The sequence below is a fragment of the Lates calcarifer genome, linkage group LG7_2 (assembly GCF_001640805.2).
Source record: "Lates calcarifer isolate ASB-BC8 linkage group LG7_2, TLL_Latcal_v3, whole genome shotgun sequence".
Lineage (NCBI taxonomy): Eukaryota > Metazoa > Chordata > Actinopteri > Centropomidae > Lates > Lates calcarifer.
This window is the reverse complement of record NC_066854.1, coordinates 1-23,362: the sequence shown is the minus strand read 5'-3', so window position 1 is coordinate 23,362 and position 23,362 is coordinate 1. Positions and strand designations below refer to the sequence as shown.

Here is a 23,362-nt window from a genome sequence, read left to right as displayed (position 1 = left end):
AAGTACTCTAACATGTTTTTCCAGAGCATGTCTAATTGGTTTTATCCAGTGTGTTAGCAGACTGGCACCAGAACCATCCAGTAAACTGTCCAACTGCTATGCTAACTATGTAGCATGAGCTAACTATTTCAGAGGGAGTTCAGAGAAACAATTGAAAACAGTGAAAATATTGAAACAATGGCGTCCCTCAACATCATACAACATGAAAAAAGATACTGGGGGTTTGTTATTCTTTCTCAGTCATGTTTTAGGGATAATCATGCTCTGTATTGTGGAACTACAGCCCCCACAATGCTTTGGCGCATGTGTGCCGGAAGTGGAATGGCACCGTTGTCAGTGAGTTAGCCGCGGGTCTTTCTTTAGTTTTTATCTTGTCTTATTGGCGCCGAATTGTCCGTGATTAGCTCCTGTTTGCAGTGAACTCGTGGATGTTCAGACACCGGTCGCTAAATCACTGTGGTACTGAAGAAAAGTTGAAAACACGATGATTCTCAGGCAGGTTCGGGAGCTGACAGCTGCGTCTTCTCTCCCGTCACTTCTCCTCGGATTTATGGACGTTTAATCCCGGCAGACATCAGAGAAAATGACACACGGTGAAAGTGTAAGTCAAACTGAAGCTGTTAATGTGAGGAGAACGGGTTTTAATGTTAATCTGGCGCCATTTTTTACCATAGTCGCGTGCCTGTGTTTTCAGGCAGCGGATGTTTTTGTGTTTGTTGTGAAACAAACATCGACAGTTGTTTGAAAACATTAAAGTCAAACAACAGTTGAAACTGAGCAGAGCTTCAGGAAAGCACCTGTTTGATTTTATTGTGCAACAAACAGAATTTCTCTTCATCCATCAGGTGTGTTTGATTTAATTATAGCCCCGCCCCCTTCCTCACCTGACCATTTGTGACGTCACTTACAGGTTTCTGATGGAGGCGGTGGGAGGAGCTTCACGAGGTCACTGTCAGGAATCAAGGAACAGGTAATTGCTAACTTCCTGTCCTCAGATCATGTCTGACCTGTGTGGTAACCATGGTAACCAGGGTCCAGGCCGCCCTGTGATCCTGCAGTTAGCCCAGAGAGGCCGACCCAGGTCACATATTCCCCTCCCTGCTCTCCTGTGGCAGCCATCTTTGCTCTGTCTCTGTTAGCACCACAGTTAGCGTTGGTGTAGGCTAGCTGTCATGATGCTAGTTAGCTCAACTGTCCAGACTTTACTGCTCCTTTCAGCCGTAAAGGATCAGGGCTGGCTCACCTGACAGACAGTTGGTGTTTAATGGAGGAAACATGCAGCAGGTTGATTGGTTGTTGTTGTTTGTCGCTCAGTTTATGTAGCGGAGATGTTTCTGATTGGTCGTCAGTGTCAGTTTCAGCTCCTCAGTGTTTCAGAGAGACAACGTATTAATGAGACGGAAAACTGAGATTCCACACTGACACATGGAGTCATTAAACTGACGGAGGGATCGTATTGTGTTAGCCTCCCCCCCGCCTCCCCCCTCCCTCTCCTGACCAGACCATCCATCCTCATATTACCCATCACCCCCCTCTTCGGTGTCACTGATCCGACCGCAGCCTCAGTTAGAAACACCAGCGCTGATGTGACGGATTACATCACTTTTCCAGACACGTCTCTGAAAAGAAAAAGAAAAAACCACAGAGGGGTGAAGATATGGGCTTTATGTACTGTCGCCGTGGCAACCGGGGGAAAAATCTGACAAGTTCTTGACTCCGTGAGGAGTTTTTATTCACCACAGAGGAGGGAGGGAAAAAAAAGAAAAATAAGAGCAGGAAATCTCGTCAGAATAAGAGCGCGGAGCTGTAATTTCACCCTGCTGCAGAAACACACAGCGTTATGTAACACATGAACACATGAACACATGAATGCTCCCACCGGGAACCAGAAAAAGTTCCATTAAGGAGAAATGGGACAACTGCAGGGTGAGGTAATGCCCTGTTTTCATCTGACAGAGTGTGAAAGCTGCAGCTGCTCATCACTCACATGTTGTTACATCAGGAAAAATAAAAGACTGAACAACAAGGATTAAAAATAAAGATAATAAAGACATCTTATTGTCAAAGTTATCAGTACCAGACTCCTATTGACAAAAACAGGGATTTAACTGGGAGCTGCTGGAATACCACTGCCTCCATCTGTTAGTGTGTCTGTGTTACTGTGTGGTACTTTTACTTCAGTAAAGTATCTGATTACTTCTTCCACCACTGAAAGTCACACAGTAACACAGACACACTAACAGATGGAGGCAGTGGTATTCCAGCAGCTCCTGGTTAAATCCCTGTTTTTGTCAATGGAGTCTGGTGGAGATATATAGAGATAAAATGTCCAGTAAAAGACAGGAAGTGATGTCACACAGTGCAGTTTGATGTGTTGGAGTCAGATCTGCTTGGTCGTACTTAACGAGGAGGAGTTATGTAACGCTGCAGAAACGAGAGGTCAAAGGTCACTGATCTGCAGCTGGAGAGAAACATGTAGCTGCTGCAGCCACACTCCTCCTTCTGTGTGTACTGATGAATGAAGTGGTGCATGCTGGGAAACTGAGTCCTGTTTGTTTTTTCCCTCCCTCAGGTGTCAGCAGCAGCAGCAGACCTGAGGTGTGACAGAGCAGGTACAGTTTAAACTCCTCCTCCTCTCACCTGTAGAACAACACCTGAGTATCTGTTAGAGACGAACAGCAGCTTTGATTTCAGAGGTTTCCTGAGGAGAAACCTGAGCTGAGGAGGACCAGGGTCTGCAGAGACTCACATCTGTGTCAGGTTTATTCAGTCCAGATGTTGAAGAGGTGTGAAGATCACACTGAGGTAAACTCACCTGGACTCAAAGATGCACTCATTATATGTTGGCAGTTAAAGGTCAAAGGTCACTGACCTGACAGAACATGTCTTGATCATAACTCAAGAACTGGGACGTTGATAAACTGCAGCTGGACTGACAGCCACCAGGTGATGATCCTCGTTAATCCTGACGTGGATGTAAAATGTGCTGTGATTGGTCGAACACGAACCAATGACGCTGTTTTTCAGTGTCTGGTTGAAGCTCAGGAATAAAAATGTCACATGATGTTTTAGTTGATTGTGTTGAATCAGATGACATCGTCTCGTATCGATGTCGAAAAATCAAACTGTATCAGATTTTTACATCGAGTCGTCGTCTGTTCCTCAGAACCGTCCGGGCTGAATTCATCCTGTCTTTGCTTTGAAAACAAAGATTTCTCAGTCAGAGCTCAGAGGCAGTTGTTTGAGTGAAAGAGGCCGACTGTCGCTGCAGAGGAAACACACAACACCTCATGAATCAAACTGCTCTGAAACCTGATCCTGGTCCTGGTCCCTGAGACTCAGAGCAGAATTGAGTCCACATGAGGCCCGAGGACTCTCACCATGAAACCTGGCTCGGATTAAAAAAAAAAAAAAAAAACGTGTTGCCGTGGGCGACAGCGATGTCTCCTGGAAACACTCACCTGCCCCCATCACCGTCTGACGTTCCTGGAAAAGCCTGATCTGAGGCCAGACCGAGGGATTCTGGGTAATTCTCTGAGGTCATTTCCTGTGGAGTGAAAGTCTTGTTTGGTAACGATTAATTTCACAGTCAGAGGTTCTGGAGCTGTGAGTGTTGGTCTTGGCGAACGTAACTTGGATCAGTCGTTGTCTTTCAGAAACCGATAATGTGATCACATAAATACTCCGATCACGATGTGTTTTCACTCTCAGAGACCTCCGGAGACTCCAGCTGATTCACAGAGTGAATAACTGTCCAGGAGCGACTCTACAGACCAACAGAGTTTAGAAATCCAGAACGCTGAACAGCCCACATCTGTTATTATTTAGTTAACAGCACTAATGGAGGAGCGCAGTCAGTTTGGTCAATTTAAAAAAACCTTACAACACACCAGGGCAGGTTTCAGTTTTCTCAAGATGCTTTCAAATTCAAGAGTTACTCATGAAATGTTTTTGTTGGTGATTTTAGCAACAACTGGCTGGAAAATCCTCCGATTCTCTGCTGCTTCTCCAGGTCGTTTTTCAAAGACATCATCAGGAGTAATTGTCAGGAACAGCTGTGAAGTCATGGACTAATCCTAGACCTCATCAGCCCTGCTGATTCTCACTGAGGCAACGGTCTTAATGATAAACTTTATTTTTAAAGCAGCTTTCATTCACAAACTCAGCTTTAAAATGTTTTTTGTTGACTTTATTTGTTTGTAGAGTTAAAAAAAAAAATACAGTGACTATAAAACTACACTAAGACCTGCTGAGACCTGGACTCTATAAGACCTCTGAAGGTCCCTGTGGTACCTGGTGGTCTTAGCAGCATCTGCAGGTCCCGACCAACCTTGACTATGACCTGGTCCTGGAGGTGGGACCTTTGGGGTTATTATTCATCTTCAATGAATTGATTGTGATAAATACTCCGACATGGATCCAAAGTAAACCTGAGTGGGGTTGGAAGCTGAGACGTCTCCTAAACACTCCTGAAGACACCACTTTGACTTGGATAAACTCAATGCTTCGGTCCTCCTGCACCTGCCCACACATCAACCTGCCATCTTGACCGACAGTCTTGTCCCTGAATGCCTCATCCATCTGTTAAACGTCCTGTTTCCGTCCATGCAGGAAGTTATTGGTCTGCAGAGGTTCAGTTGTTAATTGTTTTCGCAGTGATGGAGAGTTCGACCTGCAGCAGCGACTCGGCCCTGTACATCACTTTGTGTTTGGATGTTGTGATGAATGTTTCACAGGATGTTTGTACTTGTTACAGAAATCTGAGTTTCCAAATTTCTGTTCTTTCCTCCAACATGTTATCAGTCTTTACACACTTCAGGGACTCCCTCATTTTTCTACAGATTCCGTGGCAGTAGTTTTATTTTCTTGGATTCTTTTTTTTTTTTTTGGACTGAACCATCAGTGTCCACTCCAAAGTATTTCACTTATCCCAGGAGTAACGGACTTGTTATGTAATGTCTTGGATTAATCACTTCATTCCTGATCTCTTTGTGCTGAAAGTGTGATTCTGAGTTATTCTGCTGTGGGCAGACTGGACGGTTTCCCACACAGTTTATTGGTCAGTTAAAACATGTTTTGACTTGTTGGTGTTGTCTCTGGACCTGTTTAACATGGATCTTATCTGAGCTGACTTGGGATATGACTCGGGACTTAGTCTTGTCTTTGTCCTTAACTTGGGATTTGTTGGCCATGTCCAGGAACTTGTCGGTCTGTGTGGACATGATTTTGTAATTGTCTTGATGTGGGACTTGCTCTTTTGGACTTGTCGGTCTTGGTATTTGCTGATCTTTAAGTGTGACATAAAGTCAAGTCTTATTAGTCTTGACTTGGGACTTGGTGGCCCTAATGTGGGACATGACTTTGGACTTGTTGGTCTGTATATGAGAAATGATTTTGTACTTGTTGGTCTTGACCCTGGACTTCTTAGTCTTTATCTGGACCTTGACTTGGCTTCAAGTCCAACTCGAGTCATGAATCTGATGACTTTAGGAACTTGAGACTTTATAGATTGATTGATCTTTGATCAGTAAATCAGCTGATAGTTCTCTGATCCTGTTTAAAGTTGTAACAGAAGGATCGTCTTTGCCGGTCTCCTCCAGAGTCTCTGATCTGGACTCCAAATCTTTCCCTCTTTGTTCCCTTGTTTTTCTTGTCATCGTCCTCCCTCGAGTCTCTCTGACAGATGAGTTACGATGCATAGCGCCCCCCACCCCCCCCCCCATCTCATCTGGCCTGGCCTGGGATTCCCTTGTTTTAGGAAAATCAGACTTGGCTGGACTGAGCAGAGAGAACAGGGGGAGGACGAGGGAAGGACGAGGGGAGGACACGATGAAGGACGAGGGCCGTTTGTTAGGGAAACCCCGGACGCTGCCGAGGCGAGAATCTCAGAGATTGATAACCTCTGCTGCCGGTGATGAGTTCCTCCTGTTGATCTATTTCACAGCAGTTTTTGGTGAAGTTGACGACGTCCTTGCTAATCCACATGAGCCCCAGTCCTGACGGTTCATTGACCTGGACCATGAGAATCCGTCTCACTGTTGGGCTGAAGGCTTTAAAACTGACCTCAGATCCCCTCTCCGCTCATGTTTCACTCAGAGGCTCTGTTCACACTGAAGCTGAGAAAGTCTGGATTGTTGCCCATCACACATGGATCAGATAAATCCTAAAATCAGCCACTCAGACGGACGCTTCAGTAAAGAATGTTTAAGAGGAAAAAAGAGAGTTCGGGACAAAACATTCACAAAAGCATCGAGTAACAGTTAGCTGTGTAAAATAAGTAACGGTGCTTTAAGTAGGAAGTAAACCAGGCCAACTTCTACAAAATAAAGCATAAGAAAGTTTATTTCTGAGGCAGTGTAGTGGTGCTCCACTCTATTACACGCTTTTATTCTGAAAAGTCTGTTGCTGGTTGACAAACAGCCGACATGTGATGTGTGGTATGAAATAAATAAAACCAGTTCCACACATGTGAACAGTAACAAAACAAATTCCAGTTGAATTTTTTATCAATCAGTTTCTTAAATTAGCCTTTGATTATGTTCTGGACACCATCTGTAACCCTGCTGTGACTCGACTTTAACGATGAATCGATTATTGAAATGATTTTTTGTTGGCTGCAGCTGTTGTTCATAAAGTAAAAAGGGTAAAAAAGACAAATCAAACTGTCAGATTTTCTTAATTTATTTTATTTTGAACATTTCTGCATCAAACTCTAGATAAATGTAACTTTTCCTGGTGGGTCAAAGGTCAGACTCCTTGACAAGACGTGTTGTTTTAATGTCTGTGGGGAAATCAGGCAACAGAAGCAACCTGAACTTTAACTGAAAAGCACACGAACGTCAGTCCTCATGGTTTGTCCTGACAGCAGCGTGGACGTGTATATTTACTGTGAATCAGGTTTAATCGATTGGGAAGCCGACAGAACGGACCGACGCTAAAAGGCTGAAAATGTAAACCAGAGGAGGACGGAGGGAAACGGAGACTTATTAGTTCGTCAGCATGCACATGGAGCGGATTTGTGACGATGGGAAACGTTCAGAGGAAAAAGAAGAGGCTGTTATGTCACACGTGGCCGGAGGTGAAGCCAGATTCCTGCAGAAAGAGCCGGCAGAGATTTAAAGAATCCAGAAGAAATGAAAAGATTTATGTCGAGTGTGTTTCAGTCTCCAGGCGGTAGGAATAAAAGTCAAACATCAACAGGTCCTCAAAGATGGAAAATAAAGCTTTTATATATTATATATTCTCTTACATTTGTCTTCATAAGAAACCAGATTAGAGGCAGAAATCAGGTCAACGCCAAATGAGAGCGTGGGGCATTCAGGGACTAAGAGGAACATGGGACATTTGGGAACTATGGTGAACTTATACAAGACGTTGGATTATGACTTTACATGTTTGGAAGTCTGGAAAGATTTAGATGATAATAACATCATTGCTCGAGTCTGCTCCTGGTGAATAAAGGACTGGATTTTGATGATGAACTAATGCTAACAGCGGCTACGTAGCATGTACACAAACGTACACATAGCACCTTTAAACAGAATCTGATTGGCTGGAGGTGACGGTGCAGACCTGAGGCCTCTCTGCTCAGTGTTTTTCCCTCCGTGAGCTGACATGGTGTTTTTTGTTGGCATTGACGTTATTGGCGCTCAGCTGCTTCCTGTTGTGTTCACAGTAGAACGTCATCAATCAGGCCTCCATGACTCCATTATGTCCCACACTGTGGTGTTTCCAGGGTTGCCCAACTCAGCGTGAGCAGATTACAACAAGATGAAGCTCAGCGGGCAAAACAGGAATCAAGAGTTTTGGCAGAACCTCGACCTCTATGAGCCAGAAACCACCAGCTTTCAAAATAAGAGCGCTGATGGCAGCTCACACCGTGACACAACCATCAACCCCCTGAATGTTTTTCCTGAGTGAAGAACTCCAAAACTGTTTCTCCTTAAATCTGGAGGTTTTGATCGTTATTTGGATCATGGAGGTCGTAACTCTGATCTCACTCACATCGTCTGGGTTCGTCCACATTTGAATATTAATCTCTCAACAGTTTTGTCCAAAAGCAATACGTCGGACGTCAGATTTTGGACTAAAATCCTGAATATTTTCACTTATTCAACGTCATTTTATTGAGGAGGTGTTGGAGGAAAACCAGACAGGAGCTCACTTTATTTGATTTTACAACACGTGGCTCAGGAGGAAGTCCATGTGTAGAAAGAACCTGTCCTTGAGCTGCAGAGCTGCTAACCATCAAACCCAGTTACATAATCCAGGATCTCAGGTTCAGGTCCAGTCGTCCGTCCTTGAATCCAGAGGGGACGTCAGAGTCCTCGTCACGCCTGAAGCACTTTCTTCCTCTGTGGTGGTTTTGTGTGTAAGGATTCCTCAGACATTCTTTGAGTAATGTCTGGCTCGGCCTTGGCGAGCGGCGAGCGTGACCCCGATCATTAAAGACGACCTCGGCACATTTAAAACACCTGTTCGTCCCGAAACACTCGTCCAGCTCACAGTCGCTGTGGTCCAGGACTCAGATCACAGACTACTGGCTTTATCCCTGCGCTGCTCCGCGGTCCCACTTCAACACAAATCAGAAACTGATCAGATCAGTTTGATTCATGTTCAAATAAATGGTTTACAAAGGATAAAGTGGGATCAGTCCTTTAACCTGAGGTCTGATCTGTTGATTTTGAAGTGTAGTATCATCATCTGCTTCTTTACACTGCAGCACATTTATACTTTCACTGATGATACTGTGACTGAGTCTGAGCTCAGGAAACATTCTCAGTCTCAGTCTGTGGATTGTCACACAGAGCGACAAACAACAAACAAGAGACGTCATCGTCTGCCATGTTTGTTTCCTCTGAAGCCGTGTTTGACCATGAGATGTGAGTCCAGACTCTGGTTGTTGATCTGTTGGTGTGAGATCAGTGACACACTTCCTGTTCCTGTCGTCTCAGTTCCTTATTAAGCGTCGTTTTAATTTTACACCTGTTGTTATTTCATGTCCTAAAAGTCCCATGTGGTTTTGTTTGATGTAAATATGAACAGCACATAAAGGACCTGAGACCCCTGCACAATAATTAGACGTGTTGTTATCTGAGAGTGAGAGGCTGATTAATGAGACGACATGTTGTGTTGTTGGTTTCATGTCGGACGTGTTGTTGCTCCTCTCTGTTTCACCATCTGCTCTCATGGAGATTTTCCTCTGAGTTTCAAACAAAAGCCTGAACCTGAACCAAACCAGCTCTTCCAAAAGACATCACTTAATCAGCGTTGGCCCCCAGATCTCCCACCAGGGGCCCGTCCAAACCGGGGTCCCACCGGGTCCAGGAACCTGATTACTCAAACAGACTCAAACGAACCGGGGTCCAAAAGAAAAAGCTGATTGTTTGAGCAGAGAGAGCAGAGAGAGCAGAGAGAGCGAGGCTCGGCGTGGCTGTCAGTGGGTTTAAATTCCCAGAAGGATGATCTTAATCGAAGGTTTCTTTCAGAGGAGGAGGAGGAGGAGGAGGAGGAGGAGGAGGGGGAGCGCTTTGTGTGGAGGTTTCACTCATTTCCAAAACATCTGTGTGCGGCTGGTGTGTGTGGTTGTAATTAGGCTTTTAGAGGAGTTATGTGCAGTGTTGTTGTTGCTCTGACAGGACGCCTCCGGACAGCTCTGGCTTGTAAAGCGGCAGATCTGACGACATGAGCGCCGTAAACATCTCAGCCCGAGGATACGGCCCCTGAGAGACGATTCGTCGACCTTGCAGCTCAGAGATTTAGTTAAAAAAAAAGCTCTTTTAAAATATAATTGGTCGTCCCCCGAGGGGCCCGGGGGCCTCACGTGAGCTCGCTGTACCCGCGGTTTAAGAGGCGGTTAAAGAGCTGAAGCAGGTCCAGCTCTGCTCTGCATGGTTCTCATTTACCAGAGGAAAATGGCTGCGAGCTGAGAGGTTACACAACAGGCCCGAGGAGGAGACTGATGGACGACATGTCCACAGATCAGTCATCATGTTTCACCTTCAGAAATCTGACCTGATGAGTCGGTCTGAGAGGTTTGTTAACATTCACTTTGACTTTCAAGTATAAAAGAATCGTACGGCTGTTTGTGCAGGAATTCATTTACTGGAGGACCCAGCTGAGGAACTTCAAGGTCCTTGTGGCCTGATTCTCTGCTCAGTGATGTGGACTTTGTACCGGACCTGAGCCTTGAACACAAATATTCAGGAAGGTAATGAAGACATTAAAAGGTCAAAGGTCAGCTTCTCTGTGACATCATAACCTGAAAAACAAACGCTCCAGATGTTAAAACTTCCAGAATTACCTCCATCAACAAGTCCAGCTGACCTTTGACCTTTAAAGCACAGGTAGATCACACATGTTCTGATGTCTGTGAGAAACAGAGGACTGGTCCTTTAGTTCCTGTTATTCGGTCTCAGATGAACTCAGCCGGCTGCGGTGTGATCACAGGATATTTGAGGCTTTACCTCCTGACGAGTGAGGTTTCATTTCGAGGCGAACTGCTCCTTTAGGGAAACATTTGAAATGAAGATTAATGCCGTTCACAGGCCGTTTAAACCACGTCTGCGGCTCCGTAAATCTGATTTACCGCCCAGCTTCTCTTTCAATAAAACCTCAATTTGACACAAGATGGATGTTGCTCTAAAAGCTTTTTATTTTGTGCTGCTCTGTGAGATCGGAGAAGACGTCTGAGCCGACAGCTTCATCGCTCTGATGGACGACAAAGGTGTTTTTTTCTGCTCTCTGTCAGAGTGACTGGCAGAGAGAATCAGCTAAAGAGGTTAATGAAGCAGAAACTGACAGAAACCAGGAACCAGATCCTCTCCTCACTTTACACCGTCGACGCCTCCCGGCCTGGAAGACGAGTTTTGGAAATATTTTGGACGCAGCTGAAGTGTTTTTCATTTTAATCTTGCTCAGTGAAACTGCTCACATTCCTGCTGAAGTGATGTTAACACACTTCTTCCACCATGTGTCGTCACACGTGCAGTCGATGGTGTGTTTCATATTTACACAACAAGAACCTTCAGTTTGTTTAAAGGACAAATCCAGGTCCAAACGTTTGAAAGGATGAAACGTTTTGGGTGTAAATGATGGAGAGGATTCACACAGAGTCAGAGCTTTAAATTACAGAGGAAGATCCTTCTAGTTTAACCAGAATCATCTCTATATCTCCACCAGACTCCATTGACAGAAACAGGGATTTAACCAGGAGCTGCTGGAATATCACTGCCTCCATCTGTTAGTGTGTCTGTGTTACTGTGTGGTACTTTTACTTCAGTAAAGTATCTGATTACTTCTTCCACCACTGAAAGTCACACAGTAACACAGACACACTAACAGATGGAGGCAGTGGTATTCCAGCAGCTCCTGGTTAAATCCCTGTTTTTCTCTATGGAGTCTGGTATTGATACACAGATGTTTTTGGGTGCAGTCCTCTTGATCAATACTGCACTGATTCCAAAACAAAAACATAAAGAATGAGTAGTTTCATTGGTAAATACTTTGCTGCCTTCTCTTTACTCCTCAGAAAAACAAGTCTTTCAGTTTTTCCACCGATCCAGATCGTCCTGGACGAGGCTGCAGAGGAAACACTGAGCGTGAATCAGATCACATCATTTTCACCTCCTTCATGTGGAAAAGTCAAACCTCCTGCTGAGGCTGGATCAGGCGCTGATGTTTCTTTAGCCCCTGAACCTCACAGCGAGCGAGAAAGACAGATATTTCAGACCTGTTTGATTCCCGGGACTTGTCGATGTAGGGGGTCCTCTCTGGAAAAAAAAAGAATCTGGACTGCTTCACCTCCACAGGAGAGATTTGTGAGGAAGCTGTGATCCAGCAGCTCATACTTTACTTTATCGTGTAGAACGAACGCCGGAGCAGCAGAGGAATAAAACTTTAACCTGTCAGGAGATAAAACCACAAAACTGTTGACAAACTCTCAGGCCTGCAAACAGCTGGAATCAAACCCCTGTAGTTAAAGAACATTTAGAGAATTTCATTGTCAAAATGAAGCAGTTTAGATGTTTTGAAAAGCTTTAACAAGATGCTGTTAATCAGAGAAACAGTTCATATATGGATCATCACCAGACTCCATTGACAAAAACAGGAATTTTACCGAGTTGATCAGATCAACACTGTTCTGATGTTTGAAGCCTGAATCCAATCTCCAGAAGTAAAAAGCTAATGTTAGGCTATAATCCAGTTCTATAGCAGTTCAGCTGTTTTAACATAAGAAAACAAACCCTGCTACGTTGAAAAATCTGTGTTGGCGCCTGTAGCGCCCCCGGTGGTAGATAGCAGCATATTCCCCAAACTCTGTAAATAACAGTTGATATTTCAGAGAGGAGCTCTCTGGTCCAAAATAGTAAAATCTCTAATGTGAAGCTAAATAAAGTCCAAGCTGCGACTCTGGTTTCCAGCTCTGGGAGAAGTGTGTTTTTGTTGCGCTTCTTCATCTTCATGGACAGTTCGTCCTCTCATCGCTCAGCTCGCCACATGTTTCCAATCTCAGCTCTCATCACCGTCATTAAAGAGAAAATTAGATTACAGCTGCGAGCTCTCTCTGCAGCCGGGGAGGCCTCCGACCAGCCAGAGTCCTCGAGTCCAAACCGCCGCCGCGCTCAGGATCGGCCTGGAGAACGCCGCTCCTGATTGGCCGTGGCAGGTCTGAGCCGCAGAGCTGATTGGCTGGGAGTTCAGAGTCGGGTTAAGACACACACACAGGAACACGTATGAAGATTCCCACATACCAGCAAACACACATCGTTAATCAGTGGAGCCGTCGAACAGGCAACAGATTGGAAACAAGACGTGAAGCTGCCAGAGAGGAAATGTTGCAACACTGAGGAGATCCCTCTTTAAAACTCATCAGAAAACTGTCACATCTGTTGTTGTTTTCAGACTCAGGCTGATGTAAACACACAAACATGAAACACACATTTTTAGATTCTCTGTGCCTAAAACTTCCTCATCTCTAATCTTTGTCGTCCATAAACCTCCATAAATCCACTTTCAAATGAGCGAAAAAAACGTTCCCTCTAATGCAGAACTCCATTGAGATTCCTCCTGTTTTTAAGTTTTCTTCAGTTACAAATCAGGGACTTGAGACTTGACCCCCTGAAGACCTGTGAACATGATTTGTTAGTGTCTTTGTGTTACTGTGTGACTTTCAGTGGTGGCAGAATAAATCAGATACTTAACTGAAGTAAAAGTACGAGGCAGTGGTACGTGTGTTCTGCTCTGTTAAATTCCTGTTTTTGTCAATGGAGTCTGGTAGTGATAAACAGAGAGGGTCTGTAAAAGTGCATCAATCTTCAGTCTCATCATCGTGTGAGAATCTCCTGAAACCAGCTGAGGAGGAAAACGCCGCAGAGACGCTCGACATACTCTCCGCTGTCAACACCTCCATCATCACCGTCCGTCCTCTCGCTCGCGTCTTCAGCACTTTTCTTTTCCCTCCGTAACAAACTGCAGATGTTCGTTACTGCACACGGGTTGAAGTGCAGGTTCATCTCTAACTATCAGGCTCAGGTGGAGAGTTTGAAGCCGTTACTTATTGATGATCTGAAGGTTTGTGTTGTGGCGGAGAGAACGCCTGCAGGCAGAACTCAGGGCTGAAGAACCTGCAGGTTAAACAGTTTTATTAATGATGGATTCACAGAGCGACCAGAGAAACGCTCAGTCCTCCTCTAACATGAAGCCTGAGCGCCCTGTTACATAACTGTGACCCCGCTGCTGCAGGGTGGTTTGTTTCCTCTGCGGGGGTGTGCAGGCGGGGCGGGTGGGACCGAGCCTGGAGCAGATTAAACAATGATCGGACCTCCTCTGACTGGAACCAGATGTGGAGCTGCAGCCTGTGGTTTGTGACTTCATGAGTCCTGCACAGGGGTTTTCCTCCAGATCTGGACCTGAGGTGGTTTTCACAGAGCAGAGTTCACCACACAGAGCGGGAGGGAAACATCCACAGCGCTCAGGACCAGGATCTTAAACTCAGCACCAGGATCCACGTTCCTGTCTGAGTTTAACAAGAGAACACGATGTTCAGAGAAAACACGTTCATCATCAGAGCAGGTCTGAGCTCTGTTCACCAAGCAAGTCCTGGGAACCTGGATCACTTTGGTCGAGATTCAGTCCAGACCAGGTCTGAGTTTGTGGTGGTTTCAGTGTAGAGGGACTCTCAGAGAGCAGGTCTGGTCTGACCCCTTCAGACCTGGTCTGTGATGGTCTGTCAGCTCCTCCCAGGTGTTTCATTTCCGGCAGCCGAGCGAGGAACAGGTCAAAGGGCAAAGGTCACCTGCTCCAAACCACAGGTGCTGCTGCCTTCACTGAACGCAGCAGAGTCCGGAGAAAGCAGCTTCACAGCAGGAAGTGGACTGATGTGGAGCAGCAGAGCCGTGTTGTGTCTCCTCATGCTAAGCTAATGTTAGCATCAGGCCTCAGCTGCTCCTGTCGTGTGAAGCTCCGTGTTCAGTCCGTTCTGTCCTCACAGCAGCTGGTCCGTGGCGTCACTGATCCTGGATCAGCTGCAGCTGAATCCACAACAAACAGAGACCTGGAGCCAGAGGCTGAGTCAGCGGGAAACCCCGAGTCCTCAGCGATGAGTCAGGGCAAGAGTCGGAATCTCCTCTGTCACACGTCCTCCATCCCAGGACCAGCAGACACTGAACCCAGATCAGAGAGTGAAACGTCATTGAAGAACAGTTCTGTCTCCGCTCACAGGAGTCAGTGAACACAGAAAATACAAGTCTCTGTTTTTATACAACTGAGTGTCACAGGTCAGAGGTCAGAGGTCAGAGGTCAGGAGCCTCCAGCTGTTGTCAGAACAGAAGATCAGTTTAGGTTCATCCTTCTTTCCATCCTCTCCTTCCCACCTTGTCTCTTCCACCCTCTCTCCTCTCTCCTCTGGACATCAGTCTCTCTTCTTCTTTGTCTCTTTTCATCCTCGGCAGCGGTTCTTGGATGCTGCCGAGCCGTTGCCGTGGTAACCCTCTGCTGTTTCCTGATTGGACGTGATGAGGAGTTTTACCTCGTTAGAGACGAAGCTTCAGTTTGAACCTGTGAACAGGTGTGAACAGGTGTGACGATCAACACGTCACAGTGAACCCTGCGTCTCTGAGGACTCAGTGTCCGTCCGCTCAGGAGACAGAGATATAAACACTGTTGTTTGTATTTAAACAGCTGCTACGGCAACTGAGAGGAGCCAAACTCTGACATAACCGTGGATTAGTTTGTTCTAATGAACAAAACTTCACTTGTGTCTCTTTGACTCTGATGAACGAGGGACTTACAGAGTCCATGAAAAACCTCCATAAAGCCTGAGCAGGACTCAGGTGAACCCAGGTCTCTGTCCGTCAGCGAGTTAAATCGACCTCCACTTCCTGTGACTGTTTCAAATTAAAAGCCTTCTTCAGTCGTGTAATTGCAGCTTCGTAACTTTACGCTCATTTTCCCGCCTTTAGCCGTGAAGCTGAAGCTACTGGAAGGAGTCACAGTCACATGACCTCCACTGGTTAAACATGGCCGCCTGAGTCTAATCCAGGTCACTACAGAGAGACCTCTGGGTCTGAGGATCGTCGTGACCGTCCCTGACCCCGAGGTCCTCTCAGTCCAGACCGATGTGGTCTGTGGTTCTCTGATGGTGGAACCAGTGTAAAAACCACTGATGGTTGAGTTCAGGTTAAACTCTTCCATCCTGCTGAACAGTCATTTATCAGCTCTGACCCTGGATCAGCTGCAGCTCTGATTAAAGTGCTGGACCGAGCAGCAGCTGCCTCTTTTTCCATGGAAATCTGCTCGTTTTTCCGCCACATGTTGGATCTTTGCTCCTCTTCAACCCTGGAAATAGTTTTTATAACTGAAGTCAATTCAAGGGAAACTGAGAGAAATCATGTGTCGTGGAAAATTTATGGAGTAATATTGATCAGTGAGTCTGACAGCAGCTGCAGCCTGGAGTTAAAGGAGACGTCCACCGTTTCCTCTGTGCTGATCATTCACAGGTTAACAGGAGCTGATCTGAGTCCTGCTGAGAGCAGGCAGGAAAACACTGAACATGATCCTTAAAGGCCTCGTCAGCCTCTCTCAGACCCACAGCTCCCAGACTGACTGACTGACTGACTGACTGACTGACTGAGGGACTGAGGGACTGAGGACTGACTGACTGACTGAGGGACTGAGGACTGAGGGACTGACTGACTGACTGACTGAGGGACTGAGGACTGACTGACTGACTGACTGACTGAGGGACTGACTGACTGACTGACTGACTGACTGACTGAGGGACTGACTGAGGACTGACTGAGGACTGAGGGACTGACTGACTGAGGGACTGACTGACTGACTGACTGACTGAGGGACTGAGGGACTGAGGGACTGACTGACTGACTGACTGAGGGACTGAGGGACTGAGGGACTGACTGACTGACTGAGGGACTGAGGGACTGACTGACTGACTGACTGACTGACTGACTGACTGAGATGGATGCAGGTCTGTTAATAACAGGTCATGATGAACGTGGAGTCACACACTGATCTGTTACTGAACGACCTGTAACCAGTCAGCGTGGGGTTAGGACGCCCTCCAGTGGCTCGTCACAGTTACTGCGTGTCTTTATTCACCCACTGCAGCTGATAAGAGTTTTATTTACTGTTCAGGATTTCAAACTGGTTCAGGTCTGAGCAGGAAAAGAACCAGTTTACACTAGTACAGACCATTTAAATCTGTTCTCACCATCACTCATTAAAAGACTGATTTCAGATGAACAGAGTTGAATTGAATCTAGACCTTTAAAAGCCCAGTTTAGATTAAAAACATTTAGAGCAAATGCAAAGTTGACTTTCAAACACATTAACAGCAGTTTTTATTTAAAGTGACACAGATTGTTCTCATGAATCACCTCAGTGATTCTCTGTTTACAGTGAAATCAAGTTAAAATAATATTACTATTATATTATTATTATAGTTACTGATAAATGTTCACTGTGTTTAAAGCCTCTCAGCTTTATCATGGTTCTATCATCAGACGTCTGAGGAGCAGAGTTAGTGCAGTATAACATAAATTAAAATAATAATAATAAAATAAGATAATATGATACAAGAGCAACAGTACAAAGTTTGAGTAAATGATACAGATACAGAAAACAGGTTTAACAGTGTTTAACTCAGACACATCTGTGAGTTCAAAGAGCTAAAGACAGAGATCTGACTCGATCTGACTCGACCTGCCGAGGCTCTTCATCAGCTCGTGTGCTCGTCTTTCAGGTCTCTGTAGGACTCGGAGGCGGTGTTCCTCATCCAGCCCTTCAGCAGGTTGTACCTTGAGTTCTGCAGCGGGATGTTGACGGAGGAGGCGTACTGCAGAGTCCGGGAGACGCTGGCTCTGAACGACGGCTTCCTGGCTGTGAACAGGACGAAGATCTGAAAACCCTGAAGAGACGAGAGGAGGAGGTCAGTCTGTGGAAACACTCTTCATACTGTGGTGGAGGGAGGATAACACAGATGTACCTGTGTGGTCGTACAGACGCAGAATAAGATGCTGAAGACCAGGTGTGCGTGTCCTGTAGTGACGAGGACCAGGTACCCCAGAGTCCAGGAAAGACCCAGTAACACAGCCAGAGAGAAACTGCTGAGGAACTTCTTCTTCAGAGTCAGGTGACTGGTGCTGCAACACAACAGGTGAGTGAGGGAGAGTTTACAGAGGAAACAGACTGACTCTGCAGCAGTCTACCTTAATCTGGATCACTGATGTGGTCTGATGTGGACTGATGTGGACTGGAGACAGACTGAAATAAACTCAGCTAATCGTTTGGATCAGTGAGTTTTCAGTTGTTACCTCTTCAGAGTCGGGTCTGTCCTGCACATGGTCAGAGAGGTGAGAACAAACAGCACGATGTTGTAGACCAGGATCAGACCAACCGGGACCAGGAAAGACCAGAACATCGGTCTCCCAAAGTGAAACTGTTTGTCTTTGTCCAGAGCTGCAAGCCAGCAGCTGCAGGATCAGAACAACTCGGATCAGAACCGTGTGGGAAACAGAAACTTCATTCATCAAACAGATAATAAGAGTGGACTCACAACTCCTCCTGTCTGTAGCCCAGAGGATTGTCCACCCTGTAGGTCGCTCCCAGCGTGACCGCCATGAAGACAGCCGGGACTCCTGACACACAACAACACACAGATATGAAGGAATAAGACCAAACCACGTCTGTGTGGTTCACTAGAGTCTCTACGAGTCTCCTTTATGTCTCGTACCCCATCCCACAGCGATGCTGAGCAGAGTCCAGTTCGGAGGAAGACTGCGGCGCATGGTCCGGACCAGCAACACCAGCTGAGTCCCGTACACGCTGTTCCACGTGAAGGTGGCCAACAGGAAGAAGTGAAGCAGAGCGGCCACCGCCTGTGCACGAGCCGCGGTCCGGGTCCACGTGTTCGTCAGAGTCCGGGATGACGTTAGTTTGAGGTACGACCTTCAGCTCAGCGTCGTCCCGTCTGTTTTCAACTCCAGAGAGGAAGGTGATGATGAAGGCCAGCAGGCTGACGTAGATACACAGCGGAGCGATCTTTGAGTTGATGTCGCTCTGACGAGTCTTCATCCCAAAACTACAAGAGAAGGTGGAAAACATCAGGAATAAAGAAGAAGAAGGAAAAGAAACAGGAGATAATCATCAGCTTTTCATCCTTTGTTTTTCTCTCAAAGCAACAGTTTATTTGTAATTGAGTGGTGGAAGATAATCAGATCATTTAAAACTGACTGAATAATACATGAAACTGCTCAGAACGTCCTTTATGAACGTGTGAATCAAGGAAAGAAAAGCAGATGATGAAAGAAACACAGTGTAAATCATACTTGTCTCGAATGTGGTAAACGATGGTTACAACCAAACCCAGAATAGAAACAGAAAGTCCGATGATGGAGATCACGTCCAGAGCGTCTGAGTACTCATAATTCTCTCTGAAAGACTGACACACACACAGTGTTACTCATATATAACACATTACTTAGACTGACAGTAACGTGGTATTTGACATGAGGCCGTCTTCACCCAGAGAGCAGCGAAGTTAGTGGTGTGGTTACAGAAACACCTGAGGACTCCGTCTGAGGCGTTTCCTTTGGAGCAGCCGGCAGCGCTCCAGTCCTCCACGCTGTAGTCCCAGAACACACAGGAGAAGTCGTTCAGAGACGTCCCGTTCCTCAGCTGCAACACACACACACACACACACACACACACACACACACACACACACACACACAACGTCCAACAGCAGTAAATAATCACACAGCTGCAGATTCCAGTGATTGATTTATCAGAGCCATAAAAACCAACCATCAACAGCTCACTGAGAACAAACACACTGAGAAACAACACCTGAGTCACACCTGAACACATGCTGATCTGAGTCAGTGTGACTTCCACTTCCTGTGACTAACGTCCTTTCAGAATAAAGCTCAGAGGAAACAGTGAAGCTAATTCAGCTCCTCTAATGAAGACGTGGAAACAGACAGAGGCTCAGATTGTAGCTCAGACTTTGAAAACCCTCCACTAGTTAATGTATGTGTGTCGAGGCTGAAAAAAGACGATAAAGGTCATGAAATCTCAACCATTTAAAGTTGCTGGGAGAAGCTGTTGTTCTTACCATTGGTCTGAACAGCATCTCCACATGCTGCGGCACCACGCTGCGCTCCTGACCTTTGACACTGGCCGACAGGACCCTGATGGTGGCGTGACGCCTCCTGTAGAGCCTTGACCTGAAGAAACGGTCGTTCTGGTAGAGGACGAAACCCAGAGAGACGTTTGACGGCTTCTGATGTCTGCTGACAGTTTCTTCAAGAGAAAGACAGTTACTCTGTTATTGGTAGAAAATCAGTGGAAAATAAAGCTGAAATGACTTTTTCAGTTAAACCAATCACAGCTTCTTAAAACGTTCTCTACAGTCAAACATCAGGCGGTGAACGGAGCTCACCTGGTGGAAATCGTATGTATATCAGGGCGTCGGCTATGAACCTGTTTTCTACCACAACTGTTGACGTGTTGGTGTTGAGCTGAATCCGGTCGGACACAAAACTGCCTGACTTTCCTGAAAACAGGAAGAAAACAGTTCACAGGCTTTGAAAATGTAAAGACGTTCACTGACAAAGAAGTGAGGTTTCGTTCTGTGATCAGTGCCTTTATTTAAGTATCTGCTGTTTATTTTGTCTCCTTCAGGCTCCTGTAGACCTTCGATATCGGTTTTATCTCAGGGACAGAACACAGTTTATAAACTCCAGTCTGTGGCTGTTTGAATTGTCAGCATTGTCATAAACAGTCAGTCATAAACAGTCAGTCATAAACAGTCAGTCATAAACATGGGAATGTTTCCAGGAGCTGTTCCATCACACATGACGTGAAACAAACTGACAGTGTGTCAACACTCAAAACAGAATGAGTTACTCTTATTTAAATGCTGCAAAAGTAAAATAACCATGACGACAAACCAAATGTACAAGACAAAATAAAAGACTAAACAATGAGCAAGTCATAGGAGAAGAATCATAAAATAGACGGTCAAACATCATAAAAGTATAAATGATTCAGCCAACACGTGTTTTATCCAGGAGGTGAAATAACACCACAGCTGGACAGGACAGAGGCTCATAGAAAGAGGATCCTGTCTCTGACCTGTGAGGGAGGTGAACTGGACTCCCTGAGTGTCGGCAGCAGGGACCTGGGCTGACTGGACCACCAGGTTTGGTTGAACCACCTGAGACTGAGTCGTATTGAGGCTGGAGCTGAGGTTGACAGAGAGCTGGTCCAGAGTCTGCGTCAGGCTGGACACAAAGACATGAAACACCTGAATCTTCATCGTTACATTTAGAGGATCAAATATTCGTCCAGCTGAACTGTAGCAGCTGCTCCTTTAACAATTCACCCAAATTCAGAGTCTCTTTGCTGAGACGCAGTCAGGACCACAGCGATGTTTGATCCCAGACATGCGAGATCAAGATTGAAAAACTTCTTTCATCTTACATTATGTTTAGTTTGTTCACGTTTTCTCATCTCAATCAGAAAATCACAGTTTGCAGTTTAAACCCTGATTTATTGAGAAGCTTTGAAACTGTGATATATTGTCTTTCAGGACGAACCAGCTTCCTGTGAGTAGCCAGGCTTTTATTTGTTACAGAGGGAGTCAGTGTGACTATTAATGATCTATCTAACTATAAATGATATATCTGAAAATCAAACAAATATGGACTACCTGAACCAAACCGTCAAGAAAGGCCAGAAAGGTGGTGTGTGTTCACAGAGACCTCGACCTTTGACCACCAAACTCACATCAGTTCATTCTTAACATAGTGCCACATGTCCAGTTGTTCACCCTCATTTGTAGAGAAACTTGTTTTTATTTTCTAAACTAAATAACTAAAACAGGAAACAAAAACAGTTCGGTAATTTCAGCACAGAAAGCGTTCAGTTTACCTCAGAGTGGTGTTGTTCTCATCGGTGTCGGTGTCTGGAGTGCTGGCGTTGAGCAGCTGGCTGACTGTAGCTACTGCTGCCACCCTGACGCTCTGCAGCACAAACATCAACACAGTCCAAACTCTGAGGTTGTAGGAGCTTAGTCTTGGACCAGAAACATACTGAAGCTCTGAGGTTGTGTTTACAGTGACCGTTCGTACCTCTGTGGCCTGAGGAGACAGCAGCAGAGTGTTGGCGATCTGAGCTGCCGTCGTAACGTTGTCGGCCGTCAGCTCCTCGGGTTTGGACGTCAGAATCTGAGTGCTGCTCGCCAACGTCTCTAAATCAGCCACACTGGTGAGCTGAGAGAGGAAAGACATCAGCCATGCATTTCTTTCCTGAATCAGGTGTGCTTCATTTAGCCTGTCTCTGCAGCTGCTTTATATGAAATGAACATTCAGCCTTTTCTTCAGGGTTGAATATAAAAACACAGTATTTCTTACGTTCTCTTTAATGTCACTGAGGGTCTGGTCACACTTGAAGACCTGAGGTGGATGTTCAAAACTGGGTGATCCGGTCTTGATGGTGCATCTGGTTGAAGCCCGTGATTTACCAGCTGGATGGAAAATAACACTGTTATGATTTACCTGATGGACAGAGGTGAGGCTGACAGGTGGAGACTGATAGATGGATGTGCAGTAGAAACTTACCTCCACTTGTTCCTGTGGGACAGAGTTCTTCAGAGTATGCGAACCAGCCGATGGGTGTCTCTGGGAAACTGAATCCTCCTATCTTGTTGTCTTTGCAGGAATTTTCTAAGAGGAAAAGTTCATTAATAGAAGAGATGGACAGTTGGTTTGTCTTGGCAGTGTCTAAGGGTTGATAATAGCTAGCTCACAGCTAACGTCTGCATAGTTCCTACATTAGCTTAAGTGTTAGCTTTCTGCTATTTGATGTATAATGCTTCTAATGTTTGTTGGCGTATAATTACCTACTGAACACGTCTCTCCGGTCCATTTATCAGGACAGATGCAGACACCACTCTCTAATATCCCACCATTGACACAAACCAGAGGGGTGGTGGTGGGGGCAGGAGTGGTAGTAGTACGAGTAGTAGTAGTAGTAGGAGTGGTAGTGGGGGGAGTAGTGGTAGGAGAAGTAGTAGTAGTAGGGATAGTGGTCATAGTATTAGTAGGGATTGCAGTAGTAGTAGTATTTGTAGGGGTTGTAGTAGTAGTCATAGTATTAGCAGGGTTGTAGTAGTAGTAGTATTAATAGGAATTGTAGTAGTAGTAGTATTAGGGATTGCAGTAGTAGGAATAGTCGAGATTGCAGTAGTAGTAGTATTAATAGGGATTGTAGTAGTAGTTGTAGTATTAGTAGGGATTGCAGTAGTAGTAGTATTTGTAGGGGTTGTAGTAGTAGTTCGTAGTATTAGCAGGGATTGTAGTAGTAGTAGTAGTAGTAGTATTAGAGGGATTGCAGTAGTAGGAATAGTAGAGATTGCAGTAGTAGTAGTATTAATAGGGATTGTAGTAGTAGTTGTTGTATTAGCAGGGATTGTAGTAGTAGTAGTATTAATAGGGATTGTAGTAGTAGTAGTATTAGGGATTGCAGTAGTAGGAATAGTAGAGATTGCAGTAGTAGTAGTATTAGCAGGGATTGTAGTAGTAGTAGTAGTATTAGCAGGGATTGCAGTAGTAGTAGTATTAATAGGGATTGCAGTAGTAGTAGTATTAGGGATTGCAGTAGTAGGAATAGTAGAGATTGCAGTAGTAGTAGTATTAGGGTTGCAGTAGTAGGAATAGTAGAGATTGCAGTAGTAGTAGTATTAGGGGTTGCAGTAGTAGGAATAGTAGAGATTGCAGTAGTAGTAGTATTAGGGTTGCAGTAGTAGAATAGTAGAGATTGCAGTAGTAGTAGTATTAAT

The 23,362-nt window shown here is 45.4% G+C and overlaps 1 protein-coding gene and 1 long non-coding RNA gene across 2 annotated transcripts; one reads left to right on the top strand and one right to left on the bottom strand.

The window, feature by feature from the left end:
* Positions 1-167: 167 nt before the first annotated feature.
* On the top strand, positions 168-17,646 carry LOC108873675 (uncharacterized). Its single transcript, XR_007809097.1, has 5 exons — positions 168-601; positions 911-970; positions 2,573-2,612; positions 17,261-17,446; positions 17,520-17,646. It is a non-coding gene; the product is annotated as an uncharacterized LOC108873675 (long non-coding RNA).
* On the bottom strand, positions 16,688-22,835 carry adgrg7.1 (adhesion G protein-coupled receptor G7, tandem duplicate 1). Its single transcript, XM_018661976.2, is given in 16 exon segments — positions 16,688-17,425; positions 17,504-17,660; positions 17,832-17,990; positions 18,074-18,155; positions 18,251-18,395; positions 18,397-18,598; positions 18,846-18,958; positions 19,042-19,194; positions 19,634-19,821; positions 19,961-20,074; positions 20,656-20,804; positions 21,454-21,545; positions 21,654-21,794; positions 21,936-22,048; positions 22,143-22,247; positions 22,424-22,835. Coding segments are annotated over 16 exon segments (2,352 nt in total). The 5' UTR covers positions 22,674-22,835; the 3' UTR covers positions 16,688-17,236.
* Positions 22,836-23,362: the final 527 nt, after the last annotated feature.